Raw genomic sequence first — 26,240 nt, 5'->3', positions numbered from 1 at the left:
ATCTGACCTGTCCTATTAATAGCTTTTTTAAATTAACAAAGAAAACTTTATATCGCTAATATTTTCATTGCTACAGCTGGATTCCAACATATCAGGGTATGCACTTAAACCTTACCCCTACATTGTTTAGCCTCTTCACTTAAATTATCTTGATTGTGAATTGCAAAAATACTGAGCCAGTATCTCAACCTTCTCTATGATTATTACTAAAATATTACCTTCTTTAATCAATGCTGGAATGTTATTAACCTTATGAATCCCCCCCCCCCCATTTTCTTAATCGTCCCCAAGCATCTTCAAGTTTACCATCCCTTCCAATACTATCACAATGTGACCTCTAGTAAACCTTTTTTGCAACCTTCCTCACCACGGCCAATGCCTTTTTATACTTAAAAAGGTCACTCAGAGAGTGATACTTTTAGCTTTCCAAAATGCCTCATTTCTCTCCCCAGTTGCCTCTACACACTCCTCAGTCCACCACGGTACAGTCTTTCTCTTACTAATGCCCTTTTTAATAGGAATCATTTCTAACGCAGTCTGGTGAATAATCTGACATAACCTTTCATTGCACAAATCCACATCATCGTCAACATGCAGCCCAGACAGACGTTCATCACATAAAACCTTAAACTGCTCACAAATTGTTCTACCAAAATTCCACCTATCTCCTATATAAAGCCAAACCCGAGCGTATAAATACAGGAAAATGATCACTCCCCAATGTTGCATCTCCCATGACATCCCACTCACTCACTCCAGCCAGAATATCCAAAACTAATGTTAAATCTAAAGTTTCAGAACTATTATGAACATTAAATCTTGTACTCTTCCATCATTAAGACACGCAAAATGGGAAATATCTAAAAAAAATTTCTACTATCAAACCATTATCATTCCGCAAACAACCCCCACAGTAAATTCTGTTAAAATCCCCGCTCCATACAACTCTTAGTGAACTAGAGCTACATATACCTGCCATCAATTGAAAGCTTTCCAGAAGGATTGTAAAAATATAGCACTTTGAATGAAATATTTCTACAAGTGCACACTCTATTCACATCCACAACCCTATATCCTGTACATTTCCTTACAGAACTTGCAATAACATCCCGCTACCAACTTACTGATCACACCCAATTACCATATAATCCAGCAAAGAAAAACTTAAATATGCTAACAACCAGGTTTCCTGAATACATATGATTTGACAACTCAGAAATAAACTTAAAGTCTTGATCATCAGAAATCAGGCTTCTTGCATTCCTCTGCAATATTCCTAATCCCATTACGTACCTTTACAAGCACACTGAAGCACAGTTACCCCAGCCAGAACTTCACTTACAGCTTCCCACATACTGTACTACCAGTTATACCAAAATACTTCTCAGCAGCTTTCACAATCAATTTAATTTTCTCACTACAACTAGACATATGAGCAGTAGAATTCACCATATCTGTTATAAACATCACAAACTTCATTTAGTGAAGTATCTTTAGTAAGAGAACTGTGATTTTGACATATAGGCACCGACTTCACATTCTGCTCTCCGATGTAATGCTTTATCAACGTTTGGTTTCTTTTGCAAAGTCTCTGCACAAGTCACACCTAACTGTACTTTAACCAGTTGAACTTCAGCTGCCTTCTTAAGCACTTCACATCCTCCATAAGCTGCACTACATTCTCCTCCAAAATTACATTTAAACTTTACGTCTTCACAATTTTCATACTTATGTTCCCCACACTTACTACATCTTAGTTTCCCATGACATACTGCCACACATGCCCAACCCTCTGACATCTGTAACATCCAAGTGGGGGTGGAATGTAAGCTTGCACATTATAACTAACATACCCCAAACTAACTTTATCAGGGAATTTCACTTCATCAAAACATACCAATATAAACTATCCACCCATTCCCCATTTCTGACAACTTACAATCTCTTTACCTCCTTGAACTTGCCTCACAATTAATGAGATTTAACCTCTTCTATCAACATCTCCACAGGAACGCCCATTATAACACCCCTGATACCTCTATTTTCATCAACCAACATAGACACTATCTTTCTTGCCAAGTAGAGTCCCACCCTTCCTCTCCATCACTTGAAATCAATCCAATACTATGTTTCTTTTTCTACTTTCCAGATCTAGATTCAACTTTATTCCAACCTCCTTCTACTAACCCACACTCACCTGGACCCTCCATTTGCAGTTCTTCCCCCCATCTGAACCTATGTTATTCCCCAACATCCCCACACCATCACAGCCAGCACCACCAACTGCCACCTTTCCATGCTGACTTCATTCCCTCTGAGCCAGGCTAAACTGAATGTCTTGAGCCATGCCTACATGCTTTTATGCATTGAGTTGCTGCCAAATGATTGATTGATTTGATATTTGCATTAACACACAGATGTACAGGTCTACCTAATAAAGTGCCCATTAAATGTATATCAATCAGACCACAAGCTTGTGTATAACATACTGTTCTGGTCAGTACATCACAGGTAAGTGCAGTTCAGAGTGTGCAAAGGAGATTTATGAGGATGTTATCAGTACAGGTAAATAACATTTGGGTGGAAAGATTGGATTAGCATGGATTAAAGTCATAGTTTAAAGAAACAGGCTTTTTGTACAAGCTTTATCGATGCTGACCATGGTATGTACCTGAGTTGATCTCAATTACCCGCACTTGGCCCTGATTCCTCTAGAAGCGTCCTATCCATGAACTTGCCCAAATAATTTTTAAACATTCTCACATTGTACTTGCTGTTTTAACTTTCTCAGCAGCTTGTTCCATATACCCACTACTTTGTGTGAAAAACTTGCCCCACACATCCCGTTTAGATTTTTCTCCTCTCACCTTAAACCCAGTTTCAAACTCTATCATAACAAAATTTCTACCTGCAATATTTAAAAACGTCTTTAAGCTCACCTCAGCCTCCTTCACTCCGGGAAAGGAGTCCAGCCTGTCAAAGTCTCCTCTTTTAGCTCAAGCCCTTCGGGCCCACTAAAACCCTTGTTCATCATTTCTACACCCTTTTCCAATTTTATGACAATTATCCTATATTCAGATGACCACAAATGCACACAGTGCTCCAAGTGTAGCCTAACCAACGTCCGGAATAATTGTAACACGACGCTCTAACTTCTATACTCACTGCCCCGTCCAATGAAGGCAAATACTGTAATCCAAAAGTCTTCATCACTAACCTGTCTACCTGCGTAACCGCTATCACAGAACCATATCCCGAAGTATCTGATCTCCAATGGGTTCTAGGGCTTGCATATACTATGTAAGAGTTTTAGATAAAATTGAAGCAAAAAAATCGTGGTTAGTTGAAATTATGAGGGTGTGGTTAATAAATAAAAAAGATTCCACTAGTCATTAGGGCACAAGATCCGAGAAATGGGCCGAAAATTATTGGGAGCCTTGCCGGTCAACTCGAGAGGCCTAATACCCGCCTTCAGAGTCACACATTAACTCGGGTTCTACCATGACCTTTAACAACAGAAGGCATTAGGGAAAAGTTCGCGACGTCAGCCCTTCATGAGGGCACGGGTACAACAGGCATTTTCTGCCTCGCTATTCCTTACAAAAGGCCATGGCGGCGTCGCAGCATCGACGAATCCTTCCGTCCTGACCTCTGACCCCTGACCCCTGCTGTTGCCCGCCAACACACTCCGGAAACGTAAAAGACTACGATTCCCAGAGAGCCGCGCGGGGGGCAAGGCTCTGTCATCTGTTGTCAAGACAACTAGGGTACAGGGTTCACCGTTTCTTCGTGGTGACCAATAGAAGCTGGCAGAGCGGAGCGAGAGCTCGATGGCCAATCGGCATCTGTGTTGCATGTTGAATCGCTGCGCTCCGTCAGATTGTAACCCAATAGCAGAAGAAAGGATTCCACAACTCAGCCAATCAGAGAAGGAGTTGCTTGGAACGTCGTCGATGGCCAGAGAAACCTCGGGAAGCGATTACCCGCAGCGGGGGAAAAAGTGCGAGTGTCGGCGGCTCCCCAGTAATCCCAACGGCCGCCGAGTGCAGGCCAAGAGGTGAGGGCACGGCAGGAAGCCAGTGGAAAGGAATGGGGAAACACCTGAGGCCCTGAGTCGTGCGAGGGCCAGACGGGGGTGACGCTCGGGGCCCTGGGTCGTGTGAGGGGCAGACGGGGGAGACGCTCGGGGTCCCGAGCCGCTTGAGGGGTGGGGGTAGACGCGTCAGATGTATGGCTTTTCCATTGAGTCAGTTGGGAGAGGTTAGTTTCTGAGCAGTATTAGTGAGGGAGGTCGGGAGATACTATTGATGCCCAGTAACGTGTTTGGAGTTCAGGGAGCAGCATTCGATCCTGAGCTTTTTTAGTGGAGTACAGGTAAACACATCAGATTTGAGAGGGACCCCCCCCCCCGGACAGTGTTTGATAGATGCTGTTTGGGACCCCATCAGAAATTAAGATTAGTGTGTGTTCTCCTGATTTCCCCTTCCTGAAGCCCGAATCAGTTTCTTGGTCTTGCCGATGTTTAGTACAAGGATGATGTTGTATGCTGCCTCATTGTCATCTAAGATAATACCAATAACAGTAATGTTATCTGCAAATTTATAGGTGGCATTTGAGCTGTGCTTAGCCGCACAATCATGAATGGAGCAAGTAAAGTGGTGGGATGAGATACCAGTGAAAAATGTCAAACCATGACACTGCTTATGAGGCCCTAAAAACTGATAGGAAAACCTGTGAGTCATGAAAGAGTAAAGGACAATGTCATCAGAAGCACTGTCAGAGAGAAACTGTCACACTGCGAGTGTGTGTGTGTGTGTGTGGTTGAGAGAAAGATTGCTTAAAAATTGCCACAGAGGCAAGTCATATGTTGTTTATGATGGTAAGTTCCCTTTCTTTCCTCTGCATCTAACCCCAAGCTGTTCTTCAATGTGACCTCATGACCCTATTAAGTATGTGGTTGGTGCTTCAGTCTAATCAAACCCTGGATGAAAATGTTTCTCCTGAATTATTTATTTGGATTATGTGCCACGAAAGTTTAGAATCATAGAACTGTACAATGTGGCCAGACCATGTTAACTTAAGACCATGTCTCCTGAAGAAGGGTCTCAGGCTGAAACGTCAACTGTTTACTCTTTTCCATAGATGCTGCTTGGCCTGCTGAATTCCTCTAGCATTTGTGTGTGTTGTTTTGGATTTCCAGCACCTGCAGAATTTCTCATGTTCATGTTAACATCTAGTGGAACACATGGGAAATGATATACAAGATGTACTTCAGTCCCATCTCATCCATACCTGTCAGCTAGACTCATGTCCATCCTTGTGCCTTCTGGATAATATGACACATTCTGCTTTTTTCCCCTGCTATTAGTCTTGTCATGTTTCCCAACTTTTTTCAGGGAATCTTTCATTTGAAGGAAAGCTGGGTGGGGGGAGGGTCCAGTTACAGGCTCTAGATCATCACTTTACTTATGGTAGCTCACGATTTCTTCCTTGCCCCTCCAAGAAGTTGTATCGTTTGCATCCGTATTTCAATGCTTTGACTTTCTGGTGAGGCTTTGTGAAAATTTGTAAGCCTTTGTAACTCAGGCTAGGAATTGTGTCCAGTTTTAGGGATTGTGTTTTCGGAAGGCTGATGAGTGTGAGTGATGTGGCGGTTTACTAGAATTAGATTATTATGTATAGTAGGAGGTAATTTATTTGTCTATGGTACTTTTTAAAAAAGCTGTTTTCCGTTAACTTTTTGAGATCGTTTCATTTATTTATTGAGATTCAGCACGGAAAAGGCCCTTCCGGCCGTTTAACCCACACTGCCCAGAAATCCCCCGATTGAGCCCTAACCTAATCACAGGACAATCGACAATGGCTAATTAACCTACCAACCACTACTGCCTTGGACTGTGGGAGGAAACCGGAGCACCCAGAGGAAACCCAGTCGGCCACAGGGAGAAAGTACAAGCTCATTACAGGTTGTGACAGGAATTAAGGCCAGGTCGCCTGTACAGTAAAGCGTTGTGCTACGCTACCGTGCTGAATTAAGGCCAGGTCGCCTGTACAGTAAAGCGTTGTGCTACGCTACCGTGCTGAATTAAGGCCAGGTCGCCTGTACAGTAAAGCGTTGTGCTACGCTACCGTGCTGAATTAAGGCCAGGTCGCCTGTACAGTAAAGCGTTGTGCTACGCTACCGTGCTGAATTAAGGCCAGGTCGCCTGTACAGTAAAGCGTTGTGCTACGCTACCGTGCTGCCCCGTGTTAAAACCGTGCATGTGAGAAGCCAGAAAAATGGTGATGAGCTAAGGGATCAACCATGATATCCAAGTAGCTGGTGGATCAGACTAGGGGAAGGGTGGTTGGGTATGCTTCCATTTATAATAAATTTGCCATCTAGTATTGAAGACTTATTAGAGAACCAAGTTTCTCATATTTGGCATTTTCCTAGTGTCTTGAAGCTCTTCACCTAGCTGAAACTCTTCCTCCACGTCGTTGATATCCTCCAGAAATATAATACTCAGAATTCGACAGAGCACTTCAGTGGAAATTGAGCTGGTGATTTGAAGTTTAGTGTGACTTCCTCTTTCAGGCTTTTTAAAAAAAAGTCTGTAGTACTGAAAGGGACCCCAGTTATGTGGTGACAAAAGTGACATTTTTATTAGTGCAGAGCAAATTATGGAGTAATTTTATAAAGATGATGTTAGGGATCTTGCTGGATCTGTTGGGAAGAAACTATCTTGTTTGGGAATAAGTAACCATGAAGCAATAATGCTGTGGATTCAGGCCAAGAGAGGAGAATGAGAGAGCTATCATTTGGAGTACACTGCATGAAGTATGATGGAAACAGTTCCAAAAATAACTTTAAAAGAATAAATACATTTATAAGAAGGAGAGTGTTACAGGGCAGTGAGAAAAGCATGGAAGGGGTTAAATTGGAGAGCTCTTTCAAAGAGCTTGTACAGAAGCAATGGGCTGTGTGCTTCCTGTGTTATATGATGTTGTCTTCGACACTGGAATGTAAAGTGCTGCCTACAATAACAAACATTTTAGATGCCCTTTCATTAAACGGTGAAAGTAATGTATAAAGGATCTGGCTGGTGGCGCAGTGACATCAGTGCCGGACTCCGGAGCGAAGGTTCCTGAGTTCGAACCCAGTCAGGCCGCTCCCGAGCACGCCTTCCATCCAATGCCGGGTTGAGTGTCGAGCTCGCAACTCGGCCTCGTAAAAAAAACTGCGCTGTGAGGAGGACGTGGAGGACCACTCCCAGAATCTTTCCTCCAAGACAACCACTTGAAAAAAAGTGGTCGCTGAGGCTCTGGCAGAGTATGGCACACAAGAATAAAATGTATAAAGAAATCTGAAATAATAGCAAAAAGTGCCAGAAAAATTCAGCAAATCAGACAGTATCTGTGGTTGTGTGCCTGCCGCCCTGCGTCAGAACTGGAAGAGAGATGGATGCATGTTAATTTTCAATGAGAATGAAGGGGGAGAGGAGGTGGGTTGAAGAAAGAAAATGTGTGTGATAGGGTGAGTAGAAGTAGAAGTGGTGGTAGTAACTGTCACATTAATCTGCTTGGTCTGTGGACGTTTCACAGACTTTTATTCACTTATTTTTTGCTCTTCAATTTATTTTCTCTTCTCTGCTATTCTTGCTGTATAATTGACTTTGTTGTTGATTTATTCTAGGGTCCAATGAGCACCCAACAGTTTCCGCGACCTGGTGTATCTTCGTCAAGCTTGGGAGTTAGCCAGTCTACCATCACCAGCATGCAGAACACTAGTGGTACGGTGACATCAGGCAATACCATCACAGGTATATGTTGAACATGTTTATTTTCCTCAGATTCAGATTCAGCTTCTGTGAAGAATAGTAAATAATTTTTAAAAAATTAAGTTGATTTTGCTGTGCTTGGCTTGGTTTGCACTGTCATGGTGGTACCTATGCATGTTAGAGCATCTCAAAGTGACTTGTATAGATAGAATTGCTTTAAAATGAGTTAAGTACAGATGCCTGACAAGCTGACTCTTTTTAGTGCACATTCATTTTTATTTAATATTGGTTCACAAGAATTTGAAGAGCTCAGGAAAACATAGGGCTGGAGGATGCTATAGAGAAAGATGGAGGTGGACTAGTGCATTGAGGCTAAGGGGAGATTAAAATCAGGAAGGATGCTGAGCAGGCTTTCAGGAGTGTAGGTAGTTACCTCATCAAAATGGTGTGTTAAAGCTTTACTGTGTATATTGATTACTGTTTCTCCCCAGCTACCAGTGAGGAGATGAATCGAGATCTGGAGCATGTACCACGTGAACACTCTAATCCTATATCTTCACTGCCATTCCGTGATGAGAAGCAGGAGACTGTGGTAGTTCGGCCTTACCCACAGGTGCAGACTCACACACAGCCATTAGCAACAGCCCAGCACCACATGCAGCAGCCTGGAGTGCCTGTAACTATGGGCGCTCCTCCCACTCACCTAGCACAGGCCACTCAACTGTCCTTCCCAGAAGGTCTGATGAAGGTATGTGGTCTTCTGTTTTTAAATATTAGAAGCAGAGCCCATTAAGTTTTAAATTAAGATTCAGCAAGCAAAGCCTAGGGACGTAAAATGTGCATCTGAGGTGGAATTTGAGTTTGTTTATAGCCAGTGTTCCATTAATTGACACATCAGTGAATGTCCCACATGCTGTTGGTAATTTTCCATCCAGGGATGTGATCCCTGCATTCTGCAACGGTTTTTATCCTCATGACTTAACTACTCTGGTTCAGTCACATAAACTTGGATTGACTCATTAAGAGACAATCTAATCAAAGTCTTCAAAATAATGAAGAGATTCGTTATGGTAGAAACTTTCTTCTAGCAAAACCATCAAGAGGAAGAGGCCGTGACTAAAATTAATGTAGTCCTATTTATAAATCGGGAAGCTTAGTGAAAATCTATAAATTTTCCTACAAATTAGTTGATACAGGAGTTCACATGACTAGGATCAATAGACTATGTGAAGTAAGAATATCAAAGGAAGTGGGACAAAGGTATAAAATGGTGCGAATGTACGAATGATTTAATTAGACGACATAGCAGACTTGAGCTGAGTAGTCTGCTCATATCGCTTCATATCTGTTGTTTAAAGTCTGTGCACTGGTGATATGTCAGTTCCATGCACTGCCTGTACATCCAAGCTCAGTACTGCATCTTGTTGGAGTTTGTACTAAAAGCTGGTGTACTGAATGTGGTTGTTTCACAATTCTGTGATGTCAGAAATACTAGGCTGGGCTTATTATCCATGGTGAAGTTAATTCACTATTCCTTTAAAAACGCAAACAACAGGAATTCTGCAGATGCTGGAAATTCAAGCAACACACATCAAAGTTGCTGGTGAACGCAGCAGGCCAGGCAGCACCTCTTCCTAGAGATGCTGCCTGGCCTGCTGCGTTCACCAGCAACTTTGATGTGTGTCACTATTCCTTTGACCTGTTAGCTCTGAAGACTGATTCAGTTCTTTCAGAATGACTCATCTTCTCAGATGTTGCTTTTAGCACATCCAATAGTATAGAATCTGTTTGTAATGCTCTCCTTTCAAGGGAATGATCCATGTAGGAAGTTCCTGTTTTAATTAGCAGTCAGAAAAGAATATTGTTTAGGCACCATTAAAGCAATTTTTCAGGTCCCTAACTGGATACATTGCAAGATTTATTATCCCGGTTAAATTTGTTGACTTGAAATGAGTTAAAAATATCTCTGTCAACTTCATGTTGAAGACATGTAAAGTACTTGGCAACATAAACAGCAGACTTGAATATTGAAACAGATCATTGTGTTCTGATCAGTAACTCACTTTTAGTTCTCAGCTAAGGCTGTCCAGGTTCTCCGAACCCAACATGATTATGCCAGCCTTAGTGGATTTAGTGGTTTGTAGTTGTAAATGAAACCCTTTCTAAGAAATTGGACTGGTTGCCGTATATCTTAAGAAAACTTTGTGTCATTTATTATTCCACATTGTGTGAGGTGTCCATATTTATGTGAGTTGCTGCCAGAGTTGATTTGCAATTTGATTTTTTTTTGATACTTGAATTGCAAGATGGTAGGGAAAGGGGATATGCGACATGTTTGCTATTGTTTTTGCAGTTGGTAACTTATTCCAGTATCCTCTTCAAAACTGTTCTTCTGTCTTTTGGTTTGAAATTCTGTTCATACACTTATTTGATTAAAGGGCACCCATGTGTTTGTTTCCTTTAGTTGGTAGATTTGTTCATTTGTAGCTGCTTAGCATTCAGACCAACCTTTGTGGGTATATCTGGGGAATATCTCTCGCGCTCTCTTACTCTCGTTCTTATTCCTGTTTAAATGCTGTGATTATATCACCTCCTTTGACAGAATATCATATCCGGCTGCCACCCCCCCCAACCCAGTTACAAATGATTTCACTGAAGGAAATCTACCTATGCAAATTGGTAGATATGATGTGGGTTACTAGAGAAAACATGTCTCTGCCATTAGGAGAAATTGGCCTACCAACAGTTCCCAAGAATAAACATCTAGTTTAAGATGGCACTGCTGATGCCCAATGACTACTTATCAAATCAAAACAAAGGAAACTGGTAAATGACTTATTAATAACGCTTCATTAAAAACGATCAACACTAGTAAGGGATATCACAGGTAGAAATGGTCAAGGAAAATGGAGGTGAGGCGCAGGGAAGGCATGGTCGAGGCAAGTGAAGGGCGGGGAGGGGGTCGAATCAGAGTCGTGGTATCCCTGAGTGTAAGCAAAGTGCCGATGTCCGATGAATTTAAGTGTTGGGCCAAATTGGAAAGTTGGGGAATGGGCTGAATCGTGGCAGTGGGGTTCAGACCCAGAGCGGCCTGAGAGCAACATACTCCCCGATGTTCGGATGATTTAAGTGCCAGCCCAAACTGAAAAGGTCAGGGTGTTGGGACTGCAGGCGAGGCGAGGCCCGGTTTTGCTCACTGTTCCGTGGCGTTTTCTCAGTTCCGCTCTGACTGAGGCAGTGGCCTGCTTGAGCTGCTGTAATGCCTGGCTTCATGTCTGTGGTCTTGCAATGTTTACTCAGCTCCACACTGAACTGTGGCAGTGGTCTACTTGAGTTTCTGTAATGCCTGGCTTCGTATCTTTCATAAAACATCAGTTCTGATGCTATTGGCTAATTTTTATCGTTTGCACGATTTTTTTTTCTCTGTTTGATGGACTTCATTTTTTAATGGGTTCTTTTGAGGTTTCCTTGTTTTGTGGCTGCCTGCAAGGAGATGAATCTCAAAGTTGTATTATGTACACATACTTTGATAATAAATATACTTTGAAGAGAATCCGTGTTAACTCGGGTACTGTCTGTGTCTCGGTCAGGTCACGTCTTAGCCTCCGTTCCAGGGAGACAAGTGCGGGTCACCCAATCTCTCTGCATAACTACAGTCCACTAATCCTAGGAACATCTTGACTGTGGTCCATTCATGTTATTGGCTATAAAACCTTCATCAACTATAATGACATTTCGTTGCTTTATCTACTCATTAATGTTCTCTGGTGGGTCAGCGTTAACTTCTCATAACATAACTGTTTCATCTAGCAACCTTTCATGTTACAAATTACTTCAGGCATTGTAGCCAAATCTGCTACCTTTGAGCACCAGAAAAACCGACTTGACTTGGTAAATGTGATAAGTGATGAATGGGATACCAGCTTCATTCATCCTGCCTGAAGGCTCACACAAGGAACTGGGTGCTCTCTTCCTCCATTCTGTACTTCAATATCTCTCCATGTTTTTACTTGTATGTGTTTTAAAACAGGAGTCCCCAACCTTTTTTGCACCACGGACCGGTTTAATATTGACAATATTCTTGCGGACCGGCCGATTGGGGGTGGGGGGGTGTGGGGGGGTTGGAGTGTTCAAGTAGGGTTAAACTCACCTCAGCATGACTTTTACAGTTAAGGTTGCCAACCTTCTCACTCCCAGATAAGGGTCAAAAGTAGCAGTCAAATACGGGACAGTGTTTACCCTGAGAAAGACTACCATGACCATGAAGCCTTGTGCAGGCACCTGTGTGCGCATGCGCGTATGTGCTGATTTTTTCCCCCACAAATCGGTTTTGACTTGATCTTCCCGACTACGCTGTACATACATTATTTCTACTTTATATAGGCTGTGTATTTATCATATCATTCATGCTTTTACTATATGTTAGTGTTATTTTAGGTTTTATGTGTTAATTGGTATGATTTGGTAGGTTATTTTTTGGGTCTGCGAACGCTCAAAAATTTATGGTAAATTAATGGTAATTGCTTCTTCGCTTTACGCCATTTTGGCACGGAAGGTTTCATACGAGCGCTGTACCTTAGCGGGGGAAATACGGGACGAGGGCGGTCCCATATGGGACAAACCAATTTAGCCCGATATACGGGATGTCCTGGCAAATACCAGATAGTTGGCAACCCTATGTTCAAGTTCAACAGTGCGTGACAGGGAATGAGGAAAGGTGCAGCTGACTCGTATTGTTTCCTCGCGGCCCGGTAGCACATGCTTTGCGGCCTGGTGGTTGGGGACCACTGTTTTAAAATGATGAATGTTAACCTTGTCTCTGAGGAGAGCTGCTGATCCTGCTGAAGTGAGAATGCTATGATAACCTGCCAATGTTAAACTATGTTACTTTAAAGCCAGTTCCACAATGATGCCATAGACAGTTGAAGTGCTACAGAATTATTATTAATGAATCCTGAGGTTCATTTGCAAGGTGTTGTGAGTGACTGCGCCTATCTGTCTGTCTCTCCCACACGTGCGTATTTGGAGGAGGGGCAAAAAAAAGATCCAAATAAGCTGAAGTTTAAGCAACTTCTCAAAGCTTTACTGTTGCCCTTTTATGTTTTTGTCTGAAGTCGGACTGAAATTTTGTTTTTCTAGACCACACTGAAGTCGCCCTTGCCAAGTAGGCCCATTGCTCCTGCTCCATCATCTGGCTTGGGACACTTGACTGTTCCTCCTAAAGTTTCAGGACACGTAACTGTTAGCATGGATACCAGTGTTCCACAGGCCTCTGCAATCCCTGTGGCTACTATCAGTGGGCAGCAGGTAAGTACACAATTGTCCTAATTTTGTTTAAAACTTAAAACAACTACATTCACGCACTCAGTTAAGAAGACCATTTAATCTTGCAATTGTGGTATCAGTATTGTGACTTCATTTCGATGATCTTCTTTGTAGGGTCATCCCAACATCCCTCATCTGATGGGTCCCAATGTGCAGATGTCTATTATCCGAAACTCTGTTCCCGCTTCCCTCCACATTGGACCATCCACTGCACAGTCTCATATGTTCTCATCTCATGTGCCTAGAGGTAACGTAATTTTTAACAGCATTTTCCATATATAAGAGATAACATGGATGTGTTTTGGAAACGCAGTTTTCACTTTCCGTCCTCTGTTCATTTTTGTTTTGGCCTGTAGGCACGGTTTATATAAGTAATTTAATTCTTCCCATAAATTAGTAAAAATGAGAATTCTCTTGACTCATTCAGGTCCACGTAGAGGTTTGTATGCAACAGACAGCTGAAGTAATCTTTGTTATTTCTGTAAATCTTGTTTAATCTTCATTGCCCGTTTTATTGCTGCTGTGTTGTGTTCGCTGACTAGATGGAAATCTCGTATCATGCTTTAGTGCACAAATATTGTCAATGTTTTGAGGGAGCTCTACAAGTTGGGGATGTCAGATCTTCATGTCTACTTAAGCAGAGGTCCAATGAGCTGGACCTGCAGTCAGTTGCAGTGGAAAAGGACATATAGTTGGAGATTCTATTGTATTATTCAGAGGCAGTGATATACATCTATATTTCTTAATTAGTCCTCCATTTTGTGTGTTTACGATACTGAACGAGTGCTTTCCAATGCTTTTTGAGATTTGAAATGAAATACTTATTTTAAGCAAACTGATGTCCTCCATAGGTGCAGCAGTGGCAGCAGCAATCTCAAGTTCCAAAGTGACCACGGTCCTGCGTCCTGCTCCAGCACCGTTACCGACAGCAGGCAATCCTCAGACTGCGGTGCAACATTCTCTGCACTTACCTATACAGGTAGCCACTTAACTCTAAGCTAATCTTTATCAACCCATGATGGAATGCATTTTGAACTTAAAATACTTTGTAATTCTTTGGTTTTAAAGATGGGTGATGTGTTTCAGGTGCTTTGTTCAGAGTAGGTTTTAATTACAGGTCTTAGGTGTGACAAGCTGGGTTAAGGGTCAAAGTTATGTGCATATCATGACTTTACCTCTGATTCCTAGCACAGAGAAAGCTCTCAAATAGCAATTCCCAATAGAAGTTACTTCTTGAAGGTTTATTTGGAGTGGAAATTGGTGGAGTTAGTATGTATTTGGACACCTTGTGCTTCTGACAGTCAGTGGATCATTGTGCCTGCAGAGGTGAGTATTCAGAGACCTACAGTGGTGGCTGAGTGTCCCTGGCCACTCTAAAGGAATGAGTGACATACCTTCAGCAGTAACCAGGTAGCAGTTTGCTTTCTAACTGACACTGAATCAGACCTTCATCCTCTGGCTAAGTGTGGTCCTGCAACCTACCATTTATGAATTGTGTTAGAAAGCCATGAGTGACATTAATCATACATTGCACTTCAGTATTTACCATGCACGCCCAGCAGTTTTGGTCCATATATGTCATTATGCTGTCCTATGATTCTTAGTAATGGTTAAATGTGCACAATATTGCATGAAGTTTTATCACTTGTGTAAAAGTACTTCACCACTGGGATTTATCAACGTATAGTCTCTTCCTGTGACTCTCCCTTTGTTGAATGGTAAGCCTGAAATCTTGCATGACTTTCTACAGCCCTATATCTATATCTTTTTCCACCTCATGACCATTTGAACCTATCCACCATTGGAACGTTAAGTACACTGTCAACTTAATGATAGATATCTGTAGTACAATTATTGCTGACTTCCAAATGTCACTCTATTATCTTCAAGGCAATCACACTTGGGTTCTCTGGTACGTAATTCTGCATGATCTGCGCCAAATTTCAAGGGTGATGGTGTGAATGGCCTTCAGTACTATCTTCAACCTTAGATGCAGCTTATGCAGTCATTGCTCTCATCTTTAAATATTAAGATGGAAATTTGTGCATTTCTTTTGGCAGTCTCGGCCACCTTCAACCACCTCTGCAGCAATTCCTTCAGCAGTGGTGGCAACAGTGTCTGCAACACGAGCCCAGTCTCCTGTCATTACCACAGCAGCAGCTCATGGGGCAGATGTGGCTCACAGGTAACCTGATGGAAAACAAGGTCATCAGTGTGTACGTTAGTCATGGCTTAAATGTTTACACACCTAGAAGGCAAACAATTTGGAGCCAACATGTGTTGTGCTCAGAGTTGAAAGCAAAAGGAAGTCTAACTATGGGCTTGTGTAACAGATGTAAACATCTGCAAGAATAGTTACCTTGTCTGATATCAGATATTAAATTGAACAAACTTGGTACCAGTGTGGCAATTAGTTCCTTAGATCAAGAGAGCTCTAGTTCATACCTTCACAGCCATTACTACAGAAGGGATGTGGTGAGGTGAAGAAAGAACCTCCTGTAAGTATTTTATGTTTTCAGGATGAATAATATTTAATTGCCAGTGAATTTCTTTTCTAACCTGCTTCCAGAGAACTGCAGTTGTTGCTGGAGGCTGCTGTCCAAAGTTTTTTTTGTCAGCTCTGCAAGAAAAATGAGTCTGGAACACTGATAGTAACCTAGAATACGGCTGTCAGGGTTATTCTTTCCATCAATGCTTAATTTTTTTTAGTTAACTTGAGCTATTCTGTTGCTAAATTTTTGGACATTAACAATCTGTCTTGTAGCCAGTTCTGTTTATCTATGATCCTGAGCATGTAAACAATTCAGAACTAATATGTTAGGCTAAAGCCCCAGAATCAGAATCAGGTTTAATATCACCAGCATATGTTGCAAAATTTGTTTTCTTTGCGGCAGCAGTACAATGAGGCAGTATTTTGGAAATGTCAGTGAAGTTTTCTTGTAGTACTTTGAAAGTTTTAACAATAAGCAATCATCGCTTCCCTTCTGTAGTTCTGAATTCATGGCTGTAAAGCTATGGACAAAAGCTCACTTGAACTAAGGAACTAACTGCCGCAAAAATAATAGGATTATTGAATACACCAAATAGGTAACCCAGTATTGCAACTTACATCTGTTATATAAGCTTATGGTTAGACCTCAATTAGACTTTGCTTTCAATTCTGAGCACCACAACACATGTTGGCTCCAAATTGTGACACAGTTTATATGTGGTACTGGGACTAAAGGATTTAATTATAAGAACAGGTTTCTGTATCATGCTTGTATTAGAACACATAGGAAACGAGGAGCAATTCAAACAAATTGTTTAGCATTGATTAAGTAGGATCAACAAGGTAGATAGATTTTGCTTCCTCTGATGTAGGGGAAATAAAATTAGAGGTAGGTTTTCAGGGATGATGTTACTTCTATTCCCACAAAGAACTAATTTGCAATACAGTACTGTGTAAAAGTCTTGGGCACCCTTGATTTTTTAAAAATAAATTTTGTATTCCGTTATTATTTTTTGTCTTTATTAGTGTGTCAGCAGAAAAGAGCAGCAAATTTTAGATGTCTAAACATTATTTTCCAAAAAAATAAATGTTTTGTTTTGTATTTTGTTGAAGAAAGTAACTTATTAAGTAATGGACCACATTTCAAATACAAACCTGATTACTTTGTGAGTATACACTGTAGGCCAGTGCATGGTTAAACAAAGATAACAAAATAGGATGCTAATGATCAATGACATAATGACTTGAATGAACTAAACTGATTAACTGAAACAGAAACGGGTGGAGAAGCAATCAAACTGGGCAAAGGACAACCAAACTAAAAGGTGAGGATGTGGTAGATTTGACATTGTAACCTTCAAATCAACAATTCTTACTCCATGGCAAGTGATCACAGCAACAAGACACAAGGAGGTCGTCCTGCATCAGCAAGGTCTCTCCCAAGCAGAAATTTTGTGGCGGACATTTCTAAGATGTGCTGTCTAAGTTCTTCTGAAGAAGCACAAAACGAGGTTCAGGATCAAAAACACAGTGGTAGGCCACGAAAACTGAGTGCAGCCGTGAGAAGTTCATCAAACTGGCATCCCTTATGATTCAGAACAAGTCCAGCAAGGTTATCAGCTCTGAACTCACAGAAACCACTGAAACCCCGCTATAGTCCAGAGCAGTCTTGTCAGAAGTGGTCTTCAAGGAAGAGATGCTGCCAAAAAGGCCATCCCTCCTGTGGAAACAGACAAGTGGCTCACCTCTGCATAAAATACAAGGGCTAGGGTGCTAAACGATGGAAGCAAGTGCTCTGGATTGATGGGTTAGTATTTGAAATTCTAGGCTCAATGAGGAGGTAGTTTGTCCTTGGAAGAGCTGGAGAGCATTACATTGAGTGTGTGCACCCACCAGTGAAGTACGGGGGACATTCCCTGCAGGTTTGGGGCTGCAATTCTGCAAATGGAGTTAGTGACTTAGTTAAAATTAATGAAATCCTTAATGCTAAGAAGTACAAGCAGATTCTCATCTATCACACAATACCATCAGGAAGGTGTCTGATAGGTCCCATCTTCATTCTGCAGCAGGACAATGACCCCAAACATACGGCCAAGGGCATAAAGAACTATCTTCAGCAAAAAGAAGAACAAGGATTTCTCTATGTTGTAGCCCCCACAGAGCCTTGATCTCAACATTAAGATCATCTGGGATTACCTGGAGAGACAGTAAGCAAGACAGCCAAAGTCTGCAGAGAACTGTGGCAAGTTCTCCAAAATGCTTGGAACAAACTACCAACCAAAATATTTCTTTATGCCTGCCCCCTTTACCCCTATAAAACTGCATGTCGGCGTACCTAACGAGAATTGGCAAAGGGTGGTCACACCAAGTATTGAGTTGATTTGGTGTTTCTTTTTAACTGTTTATTGCTCTTTTATAGTCATTTTTAGATATTTAGAAACTTCATTATTTTTGAAAGTGTCTTCAGGATTTTTTACATGTGCCTGAGACACTTGCACAGTACCGTATACTGAAGAAAGCTGAAGCTAGTGCTTAGTTTAAAATCTAGGATTTTTATAATGCAGGAGTGTTGAGGATAGATGATAAGATATGGTTCAGACTTGATTTAGTGGTGAAACAGACTCAAGGGGCTTTGTATCCAATTTCAAACATTAGTCTTTGTCAGAGAATTCAGAGTTCAGTGCAAGAGGTCCCCTGTCTGAATTGTTTCTCCTTCCCTGCAGTAGACCAGCACTGACCATCCAACCTCATCCATCTGCTGCCACAATTAGTATCCAGCGTACCCAGCAGCCTCGTGATACAACTGCCCGCATCACATTGCCTTCTCACCCTGCAGTAGCTGCTCAGAAACCTCAGCTCCATCCCATAACACAGGTAAAGATTTTCATCTACCATCCTGCACTTGGCTCCAAAGTGGCTGTCGTTGTTATTAATTATCCTGTCCCAAGCCCCCACCCTCTGTGAAATTGTTGTACTGTGATCTATATCAGATAAATTCTTCCTGAAATTGCCACTCAAGATCAGTATGTTTAATGTAACAAGGAACCCTCAAGACAGATTGACATATTTTGGTCTTTTAAATAACTTGGAAATTTAGTTGGCAAGTGAGAACATTGTGAACATTTTATCTTTTCATGAACTGAAAAACTTGGCATTATAGTAGAGTTACTGTAAACAGTGTGATTTGATTTAGGATATATATAATGGTTTGTTCCAGGTTGATATCATTCAGCAATTCCTGAGAGGTTTCTTCAGTGCATTACTAAATGGGAAGAAGCCCACAGCTATGATAAAAGTTGGTCTAATTGATAGATTCATACGCAACACTGTTATTCAATATCAATTATTATTTTCATGCAAAGGGACTGTGCCCCCTGCTCATTTGCATTTGCATTTGGATCTTGTTTTGTGCTTACCTCCTCAAGCCAGTACTGCTGCCTCTCTAAATGATGCAGGTGGTTTCCAACACAGGAAAATAATTCTGCTAGTTAGAAAGGGGTCCTTCAATTGCACCTGTTTCATTGTGTGTAATAAACAGTGTCATCACACTTGCACGATCCTGCTGTTGTTGTTGGCTAAACTGCAGTTGTTGGCAAGTAGGCATTCATTAAGTGTTTGTGTTCCTGAATCCCTGCAAGTGTGTGCTCTGGATAAGCTTGTATGAAAAATTAAAGACTGCATGTTTGTAAGCTGCGAAATTAATCATGCTTTTGCATGTTCTGGAGTGTTAACACGTATTTCTGGTAGAAATCCCATTCATTGGAAGATTAGGCTGAGTGATTCACCCCTGTGCCGGTGTGATTTCCCCACTGCAGTCTGCATAGTGCATATTTTCTACTTGTACAGATTGGATCAGAAGGTTGCCACATGTGATCTTTGATCAACCTCAGTAAAATAAGGAGGATGTTGAGCCGAAAATCAAGAACCATAAAAGTTAAAGGGTCCCACTTGGTCTTTGGTTTCACTGGTAACACGTTGCTTTGCAAGTGCTGCACAGAGTAAGATTGCAGCATATACATTCCAATGACTGTTGTGGTAATGGTTCAGTCACACTGCTCCAATATGGGGAGAGGCTGCATTACCCAGCACTTTGCTGTTCAATCTTTTTCCCCTCGTCCCTGTCTTCTCTCATCTCCATAGCAACCTAAGTGACCACTAAGAGAGCTTTTCAACAGTGCTGATCACCTCTCAGTAGTTGAGAAGGCAGGTCTAAACCCAAGCAGTCAGCTTATGTCTGCACACACAGGTCAGCTTTTGAACAAGAAAGCCACAGTTGTGATTTCTTGAAGTAAGGAAGTTTAGCATGTTTTAGACATTAAGCTCATGATAAATCAGAAATTCAGTTTTTGTGTTCCAGTGCTCATCTCAAGATGACTAATGACTATTCCTGCTGTTGGTTATGTAATAGGTAGCATCGATCAATAACTTTTATCAGCTTCCAAAACCAACAATCCATTCTCTTTCAACAGAAAGCCATGTTCAGTACTGGCACACCAGTTGCTGCCGCCACTGTGGCACCTATACTTTCAACAAACTCAGTCCCTTCTACTACGGGTCAGGGTGAGTACCTGGTTTCTGCAAAATACTTGTATTCATTTTAGACTCTTACGACAGAAAGCTGTTGACTGCTCTTCAAATGGAAGCACTCTTGATGCAGTAGTCTTGCATACATTAGACATATTTTGCTCTCAGTTCTACTGAGTTCGTCAGTTGTATTGATGGTAGATTCTACCTAACACTAGTTCTCAATAACTACGAAAGTAACTGCATGGCTCTCCATACAAAAAACCCTATGCCTCAGTTATTGAACATTTTAATTTACTTATCTTAACTGCAAGGTACCAAGGAAACACTAGCCATAACACTGAATACTGGAGTAAATAAGTAATTCCTTAACAGCTAAAATGCTTAACATCTAGAATATGAATGGAAGAGTGGGTCCGGGATGGTTAGTATGTTGATTGATGTTTTCTGGTTCCAGTACAGCATTCATTTCTTTAATGCTCTATGACTGCTTGCCATGCTGCGAGTATTATGTCTAAGAATTTGCAGTTGATTTGATTTAATCCACTTGAGGTAAAAGAGAAAAATGAGAACAATGCTGTGCAGGGACCAAAAAATTAATGTTGCGTACATCAATATTATTCTTTTAAGTTCAATATTGTATGATTTTTGATATAATTTTATCCAAGTTCTTATCTTATTTTAAAAACGCAAACAACAGGAATTCTGCAGATGTTGGAAATTCAAGCAACGCACATCAAAGTTGCTGGTGAACGCAGCAGGCCAGGCAGCATCTCTAGGAAGAGGTACAGTCGACGTTTCGGGTCGAGACCCTTTGTCCGGACTAACTGGAGGAAGAGTTAGTAAGAGATTTGAAAGGGGGAGGGGGAGATCCAAAATGATAGGAGAAGACAGGAGGGGGAGGGATGGAGCCGAGCTGGACAGGTGATTGGCAAAAGGGATATGATAGGAGGTCCGGGGAGAAAGACCGGGGGGGGGGGGGGGCGCGGGGGAACCAGAGGATGGGCAAGGGGTATAGTCAGAGGGACAGAGGGAGAAAAAGAAGAGTGAGAGAAAGAATGTGTGTATATAAATAAATAATGAGGTACGAGGGGGAGGTGGGGCATTAGCAGAAGTTAGAAAAGTTGATGTTCATGCCATCAGGTTGGAGGCTACCCAGACAGAATATAAGGTGTTGTTCCTCCAACCTGAGTGTGGCTTCATCTTTACAGTAGAGGAGGCCGTGGATAGACATGTCAGAATGGGAATGGGATGTGGAATTAAAATGTGTGGCCACTGGGAGATCCTGCTCTCTCTGGCGGACAGAGCGTAGGTGTTCAGCAAAGCGGTCTCCCAGTCTGCGTCGGGTCTCGCCAATATATAAAGGGCCACATCGGGAGCACCGGACGCAGTATATCACCCCAGCTGACTCACAGATGAAGTGTTGCCTCACCTGGAAGGACTGTCTGGGGCCCTGAATGGTGGTAAGGGAGGAAGTGTAAGGGCATGTATAGCACTTGTTCCGCTTACAAGGATAAGTGCCAGGAGGGAGATCAGTGGAGAGGGATGGGGGAGACGAATGGACAAGGGAGTCGCGTAGGGAGCGATCCCTGCGGAAAGCAGAGAGAAGGGGGGAGGGAAAGATGTGCTTAGTGGTGGGATCCCATTGGAGGTGGCAGAAGTTATGGAGAATTATATGTTGGACCTGGAGGCTGGTGGGGTGGTAGGTGAGGACCAGGGGAACCCTATTCCTAGTGGGGTGGCGGGAGGATGGAGTGAGAACAGATGTGTGTGAAATGGGGGAGATGTGTTTGAGAGCAGAGTTGATAGTGGAGGAAGGGAAGCCCCTTTCTTTAAAAAAGGAGGACATCTCCCTCGTCCTGGAATGAAAAGCCTCATCCTGAGAGCAGATGCGGCGGAGACGGAGGAATTGCGAGAAGGGGATGGCATTTTTGCAAGAGACAGGGTGAGAAGAGGAATAGTCCAGATAGCTGTGAGAGTCAGTAGGCTTATAGTAGACATCAGTGGATAAGCTGTCTCCAGAGACAGAGACAGAAAGATCTAGAAAGGGGAGAGAGGTGTCGGAAATGGACCAGGTAAACTTGAGGGCAAGGTGAAAGTTGGAGGCAAAGTTAATAAAGTCAATAAGCTCAGCATGCGTGCAGGAAGCAGCGCCAATGCAGTCGTCGATGTAGCAAAGGAAAAGTGGGGGACAGATACCAGAATAGGCACGGAACATAGATTGTTCCACAAAGCCAACAAAGAGGCAGGCATAGCTAGGGCCCATACAGGTGCCCATAGCTACACCTTTAGTTTGGAGGAAGTGGGAGGAGCCAAAGGAGAAATTATTAAGAGTAAGGACTAATTCTGCTAGATGGAACAGAGTGGTGGTAGAGGGGAACTGATTGGGTCTGGAATCCAAAAAGAAGCGGAGAGCTTTGAGACCTTCCTGATGGGGGATGGAAGTATATAGGGACTGGACATCCATGGTGAAAATAAAGCGGTGGGGGCCAGGGAACTTAAAATCATCGAAAAGTTTAAGAGCGTGAGAAGTGTCACGAACACAGGTAGGAAGGGATCGAACAAGGGGGGTTAGAACCGTGTCGAGGTATGCAGAAACGAGTTCGGTGGGGCAGGAGCAAGCTGAGACAATAGGTCTGCCAGGACAGACAGGCATGTTTGTGGATCTTGGGTAGGAGGTAGAAACGGGAAGTGCGGGGTGTGGGAACTATTAGGTTGGTAGCAGTGGATGGGAGATCCCCTGAGCGGATAAAGTCGGTGATGGTGTGGGAGACAATGGCCTGGTGATCCTTAGTGGGGTCACGATCGAGGGGTAAATAAGAGGAGGTATCCGCCCCCCTCTTTCCTCCCCCCCCCCCCCCCCCCGTCTTTCTCCCCGGACCTCCTGTCCCATGATCCTCTCATATTCCTTTTGCCAATCTCCAGCTCTTGGCTCCATCCCTCCCCCTCCTGTCTTCTCCTATCATTTTGGATCTCCCCCTCCCCCTCCCACTTTCAAATCCCTTACTCACTTATCCTTCAGTTAGTCCTGACGAAGGATCTCAGCCTGAAACGTCGACTGTACCTCTTCCTAGAGATGCTGCCTGGCCTGCTGCGTTCACCAGCAACTTTGATGTGTCTTACCTTATTTGTCATTTTGTAACTGGGCATACTGTAAAGCAGATTAATAGTTTGCATGGTGAAACGTTTGTTTAATTTGTGTATCAGAGATGTTAATCTTCTGCTCCTCTCAAGTAGCAAACTAATAATTTTCAAGCTAAGCCATCAGAGAAAGTACTGAAATAAGCATGAAAGATGCTGCCCAGAATGGTGATGTTACAAACAATTTTGTGTATCAACTGACCTATTTATATCATCTTTTTCAGCACTCCTGTTGCCTTTATTGTATGGATAACATAACTGACTGCTTTTTAGAAATACATTTTGATAGGGTTGTTGAAATGAAATACCACCCTGGCAGTGTTTGTAAAATACGGTCATTAGAATCTCACTTTTTTGCATATGTAATCTATGTTGAGGAAATTATTTAAGTTTTCCTATAATTCCAGCAGAGAAGCTGAAAACAGTGAATGCCAAAATCCTATTGATTTTTTTTTTGCTTAGAAACCTCTCTGCATTAAGAAAAGTTAGATTTATTTCTCATTTTATGTCATGACTCTGAAAACAATCTATTTCCTGTTGCTTACATGCGAGCATTTACATCTTGTGTGTTTCATTATTCGTCAGCTTTTTGATATTTCTGTTTGTAAATACTTTTATTTTTGCTTTACAGGTGCTGTTTCCCATTCCCAAGTAACAAGCAGTACAATTGTTAACATGACAATGGCTTCTCATACACCTCATGCTCCTGTAGTCACGACGTCAACTATTCCTGTTGGTGAGTGCAACCCATTATCATGGTTTCCAACTCAAATGTGACCAGAAAGCTTGACTGAATTTTTTTGAAAGGTTCTAATTCAGGAGTTGGTACAGTGTTCGGACCTTGGTGTCTTCATTCTGGACTAGGGTATTGACTGCTTGAGTGCTCTTTTTCAGGGGAAAGGTGAAATACTATTTTGTAGGACATTGTGGAAGTTGAATTTCCTTGCAATGATCTTCATAAATGGATTGATTTATGGCACAGTAAAGAAAACTGTCCTACCAATTAGAAAGAATTCAAGTTGAATGAAAAATCAATGGCTAGCTATAAAATAATGTGAGTAACAACCCATTAGAATTTTTTGTTCTGAACTAAGAATAGATTTAAAAGGCTTATTGAAGTATTGGCAAAAAAGAGCTTCTTCAGTAGCTGCTAATTTTAGCAGAAAAGCAAACAAAAGTAAACCTGGAAAGCTGAAGTAAAAAGCAAGCTGCTGGAAGCACTCATTAGGTCAAGTAGCATGTATGGAGAGAGCAACAGGATTGACATTTCTGGTTCATGAACTTTCAGTGTAACTCTTTCTGTGGCTGCTAACTTCGATTACCCAGCAAAGGTTTCTGGGTGGGGAAATCGCTGGTAGTTGGGATTGTATTTTTCCATCACTAATGTACACTCTGTTGTACTGTGTTACAGCAAAAGTTGTTCCTCAACCAATTACCCACAATTCCCCACGGATCCAGCCTGATTATACAACAGAGAGGGGGAACCTGATTTCCATACCAGGTCATAGGGCATCGCCTAACCCTGTTACGATGGAAACACGCACTGAGAATAGGTATGGTGGCTTCAAGTGCCTGAGTTAATGTTAGAAGCATCAATAGAGATTTAGATTTTGCATATCCAAGTTTCCCCATTGACTTCTACTGTCAATATTTTTATCCCATTTTCCTTCTCCATTCCTCTGTTTTTCCATGTGTACCAATTTATTGTTGTAACAGGCTCCATGTGCTGGATCTTGTCGTATAATAAAGGAAAATACAATTGTTTTTGACCTGTGGTCAATGCCCATTGATCTGTTGGAAAATAAACTGTAAATGTAAGAGTCAAGTTGATCAAGAGTAATGTACTTTGTAGATGTGCCCCAGCAGATCAGATATTATTATTATTATTATTATCTTGGCTTGTACATTAACATCACCTATTTGAGTTATTAACCAGTTTAAATTGAAGTAGCTGTTATTCTGAAACTGAAGTACAGGGAACCCTCTGTGTTACTAGAAGGTTTCATTCCTAGAAAATGGTTTGTGTCATGATTTTCTACCAGATGAAGCCATGTCATCTGCGTACACACCAAGAAACATGAGATTTTAAAAAAAAAAGGAGATATTTTGTTTATTCACTTTCACCTAAGTTTCATGAGCAAATTTTTTTCTGTGTCTCAGATTTTTGGGTATTGATTTGTGAATTCTGATGGGTGTATTTCCATAACCTGAATGGCTGTGATACAGGAATGGCTTGTTTGTATTTAGAAATTTGTTCAAAAGTGTAGGCGTAATTTTGAATTACAAAATCTGTGTTTTTAATTATTGACAGAGATTAACTCAGTGTTCCCAATTTCTTTTTCATTTGGTCAAGGCAAGTTCCTGTGCAGTTCCAGTATTACCTGCCAGCTTATCCACCGTCAGCTGCCATCCCTGGCTACTCAGCACTAGCACATACCTTTACCCCAATAACCAGTACAGTCTCCACTATTCGGCAATACCCAGGTATGAATATCTGAATTAATTCACTTGTTATAGGAATGTGTATCATGGGAAATGCAGTTCAGAGTTGACTGGATAGGCTACTGATTCGATAAACTGAGCAACTGGGAGGGTACCCTCTCAGATTTGAACTGTTTTTAAGTAGCTTACTCGAAGACTTAGTTCTCCCTCATACATGCACATGGTGAGAACTGTATTGATCTCATAAAGATACTCCTAAAAGTGTAGTAGTGGGAACATATGTAATGCTTTTCTACAATTAGGAAGTGGGCTAATTCTTGAAATTCTACATGATGATTGATATTTGGCAGGTTACTCTATATTGATATTTCATAATTATGCAATAATTTAATCTTCATTAGTTATCATAATGATAAAATAATCAGATGGTGCATAAGACAGCAGCTATTAAATTGTGGCTGCAGCTAGCAGCTCTTGCAGGATACGCCTCTCGACTCTCAGGGGTAATGAAAGCAGCTTTTCAATTTACTTCTGTACTACTGCTTGGGGAAGTTGGT

At 41.8% G+C, this 26,240-nt stretch overlaps 1 protein-coding gene across 2 annotated transcripts in view; it reads left to right on the top strand.

Annotated features, from left to right (window-relative positions):
* The first annotated feature begins 3,916 nt into the window (after positions 1–3,916).
* sap130b (Sin3A-associated protein b) overlaps positions 3,917–26,240 on the top strand; it is a 66,012-nt gene continuing 43,688 nt past the window's right edge. For both annotated transcript variants that reach the window (XM_072255785.1, XM_072255783.1), the window contains exons 1-12: positions 3,917–4,057; positions 7,676–7,802; positions 8,252–8,508; positions 12,900–13,067; positions 13,200–13,332; positions 13,937–14,064; positions 15,146–15,270; positions 18,300–18,450; positions 20,046–20,136; positions 23,873–23,977; positions 24,653–24,794; positions 25,595–25,725. In XM_072255785.1, the coding sequence (XP_072111886.1) occupies positions 7,682–7,802; positions 8,252–8,508; positions 12,900–13,067; positions 13,200–13,332; positions 13,937–14,064; positions 15,146–15,270; positions 18,300–18,450; positions 20,046–20,136; positions 23,873–23,977; positions 24,653–24,794; positions 25,595–25,725 (1,552 nt within the window). In that variant the 5' untranslated portion in view covers positions 3,917–4,057; positions 7,676–7,681. The remainder of the gene's footprint in view (positions 4,058–7,675; positions 7,803–8,251; positions 8,509–12,899; positions 13,068–13,199; positions 13,333–13,936; positions 14,065–15,145; positions 15,271–18,299; positions 18,451–20,045; positions 20,137–23,872; positions 23,978–24,652; positions 24,795–25,594; positions 25,726–26,240) is intronic.

This window comes from Mobula birostris, chromosome 4 (assembly GCF_030028105.1).
Source record: "Mobula birostris isolate sMobBir1 chromosome 4, sMobBir1.hap1, whole genome shotgun sequence".
In the NCBI taxonomy this organism is placed as follows: domain Eukaryota; kingdom Metazoa; phylum Chordata; class Chondrichthyes; order Myliobatiformes; family Myliobatidae; genus Mobula; species Mobula birostris.
The sequence above is the reverse complement of the archived record's forward strand: the minus strand, read 5'-3'. Positions and strand labels throughout refer to the sequence as shown.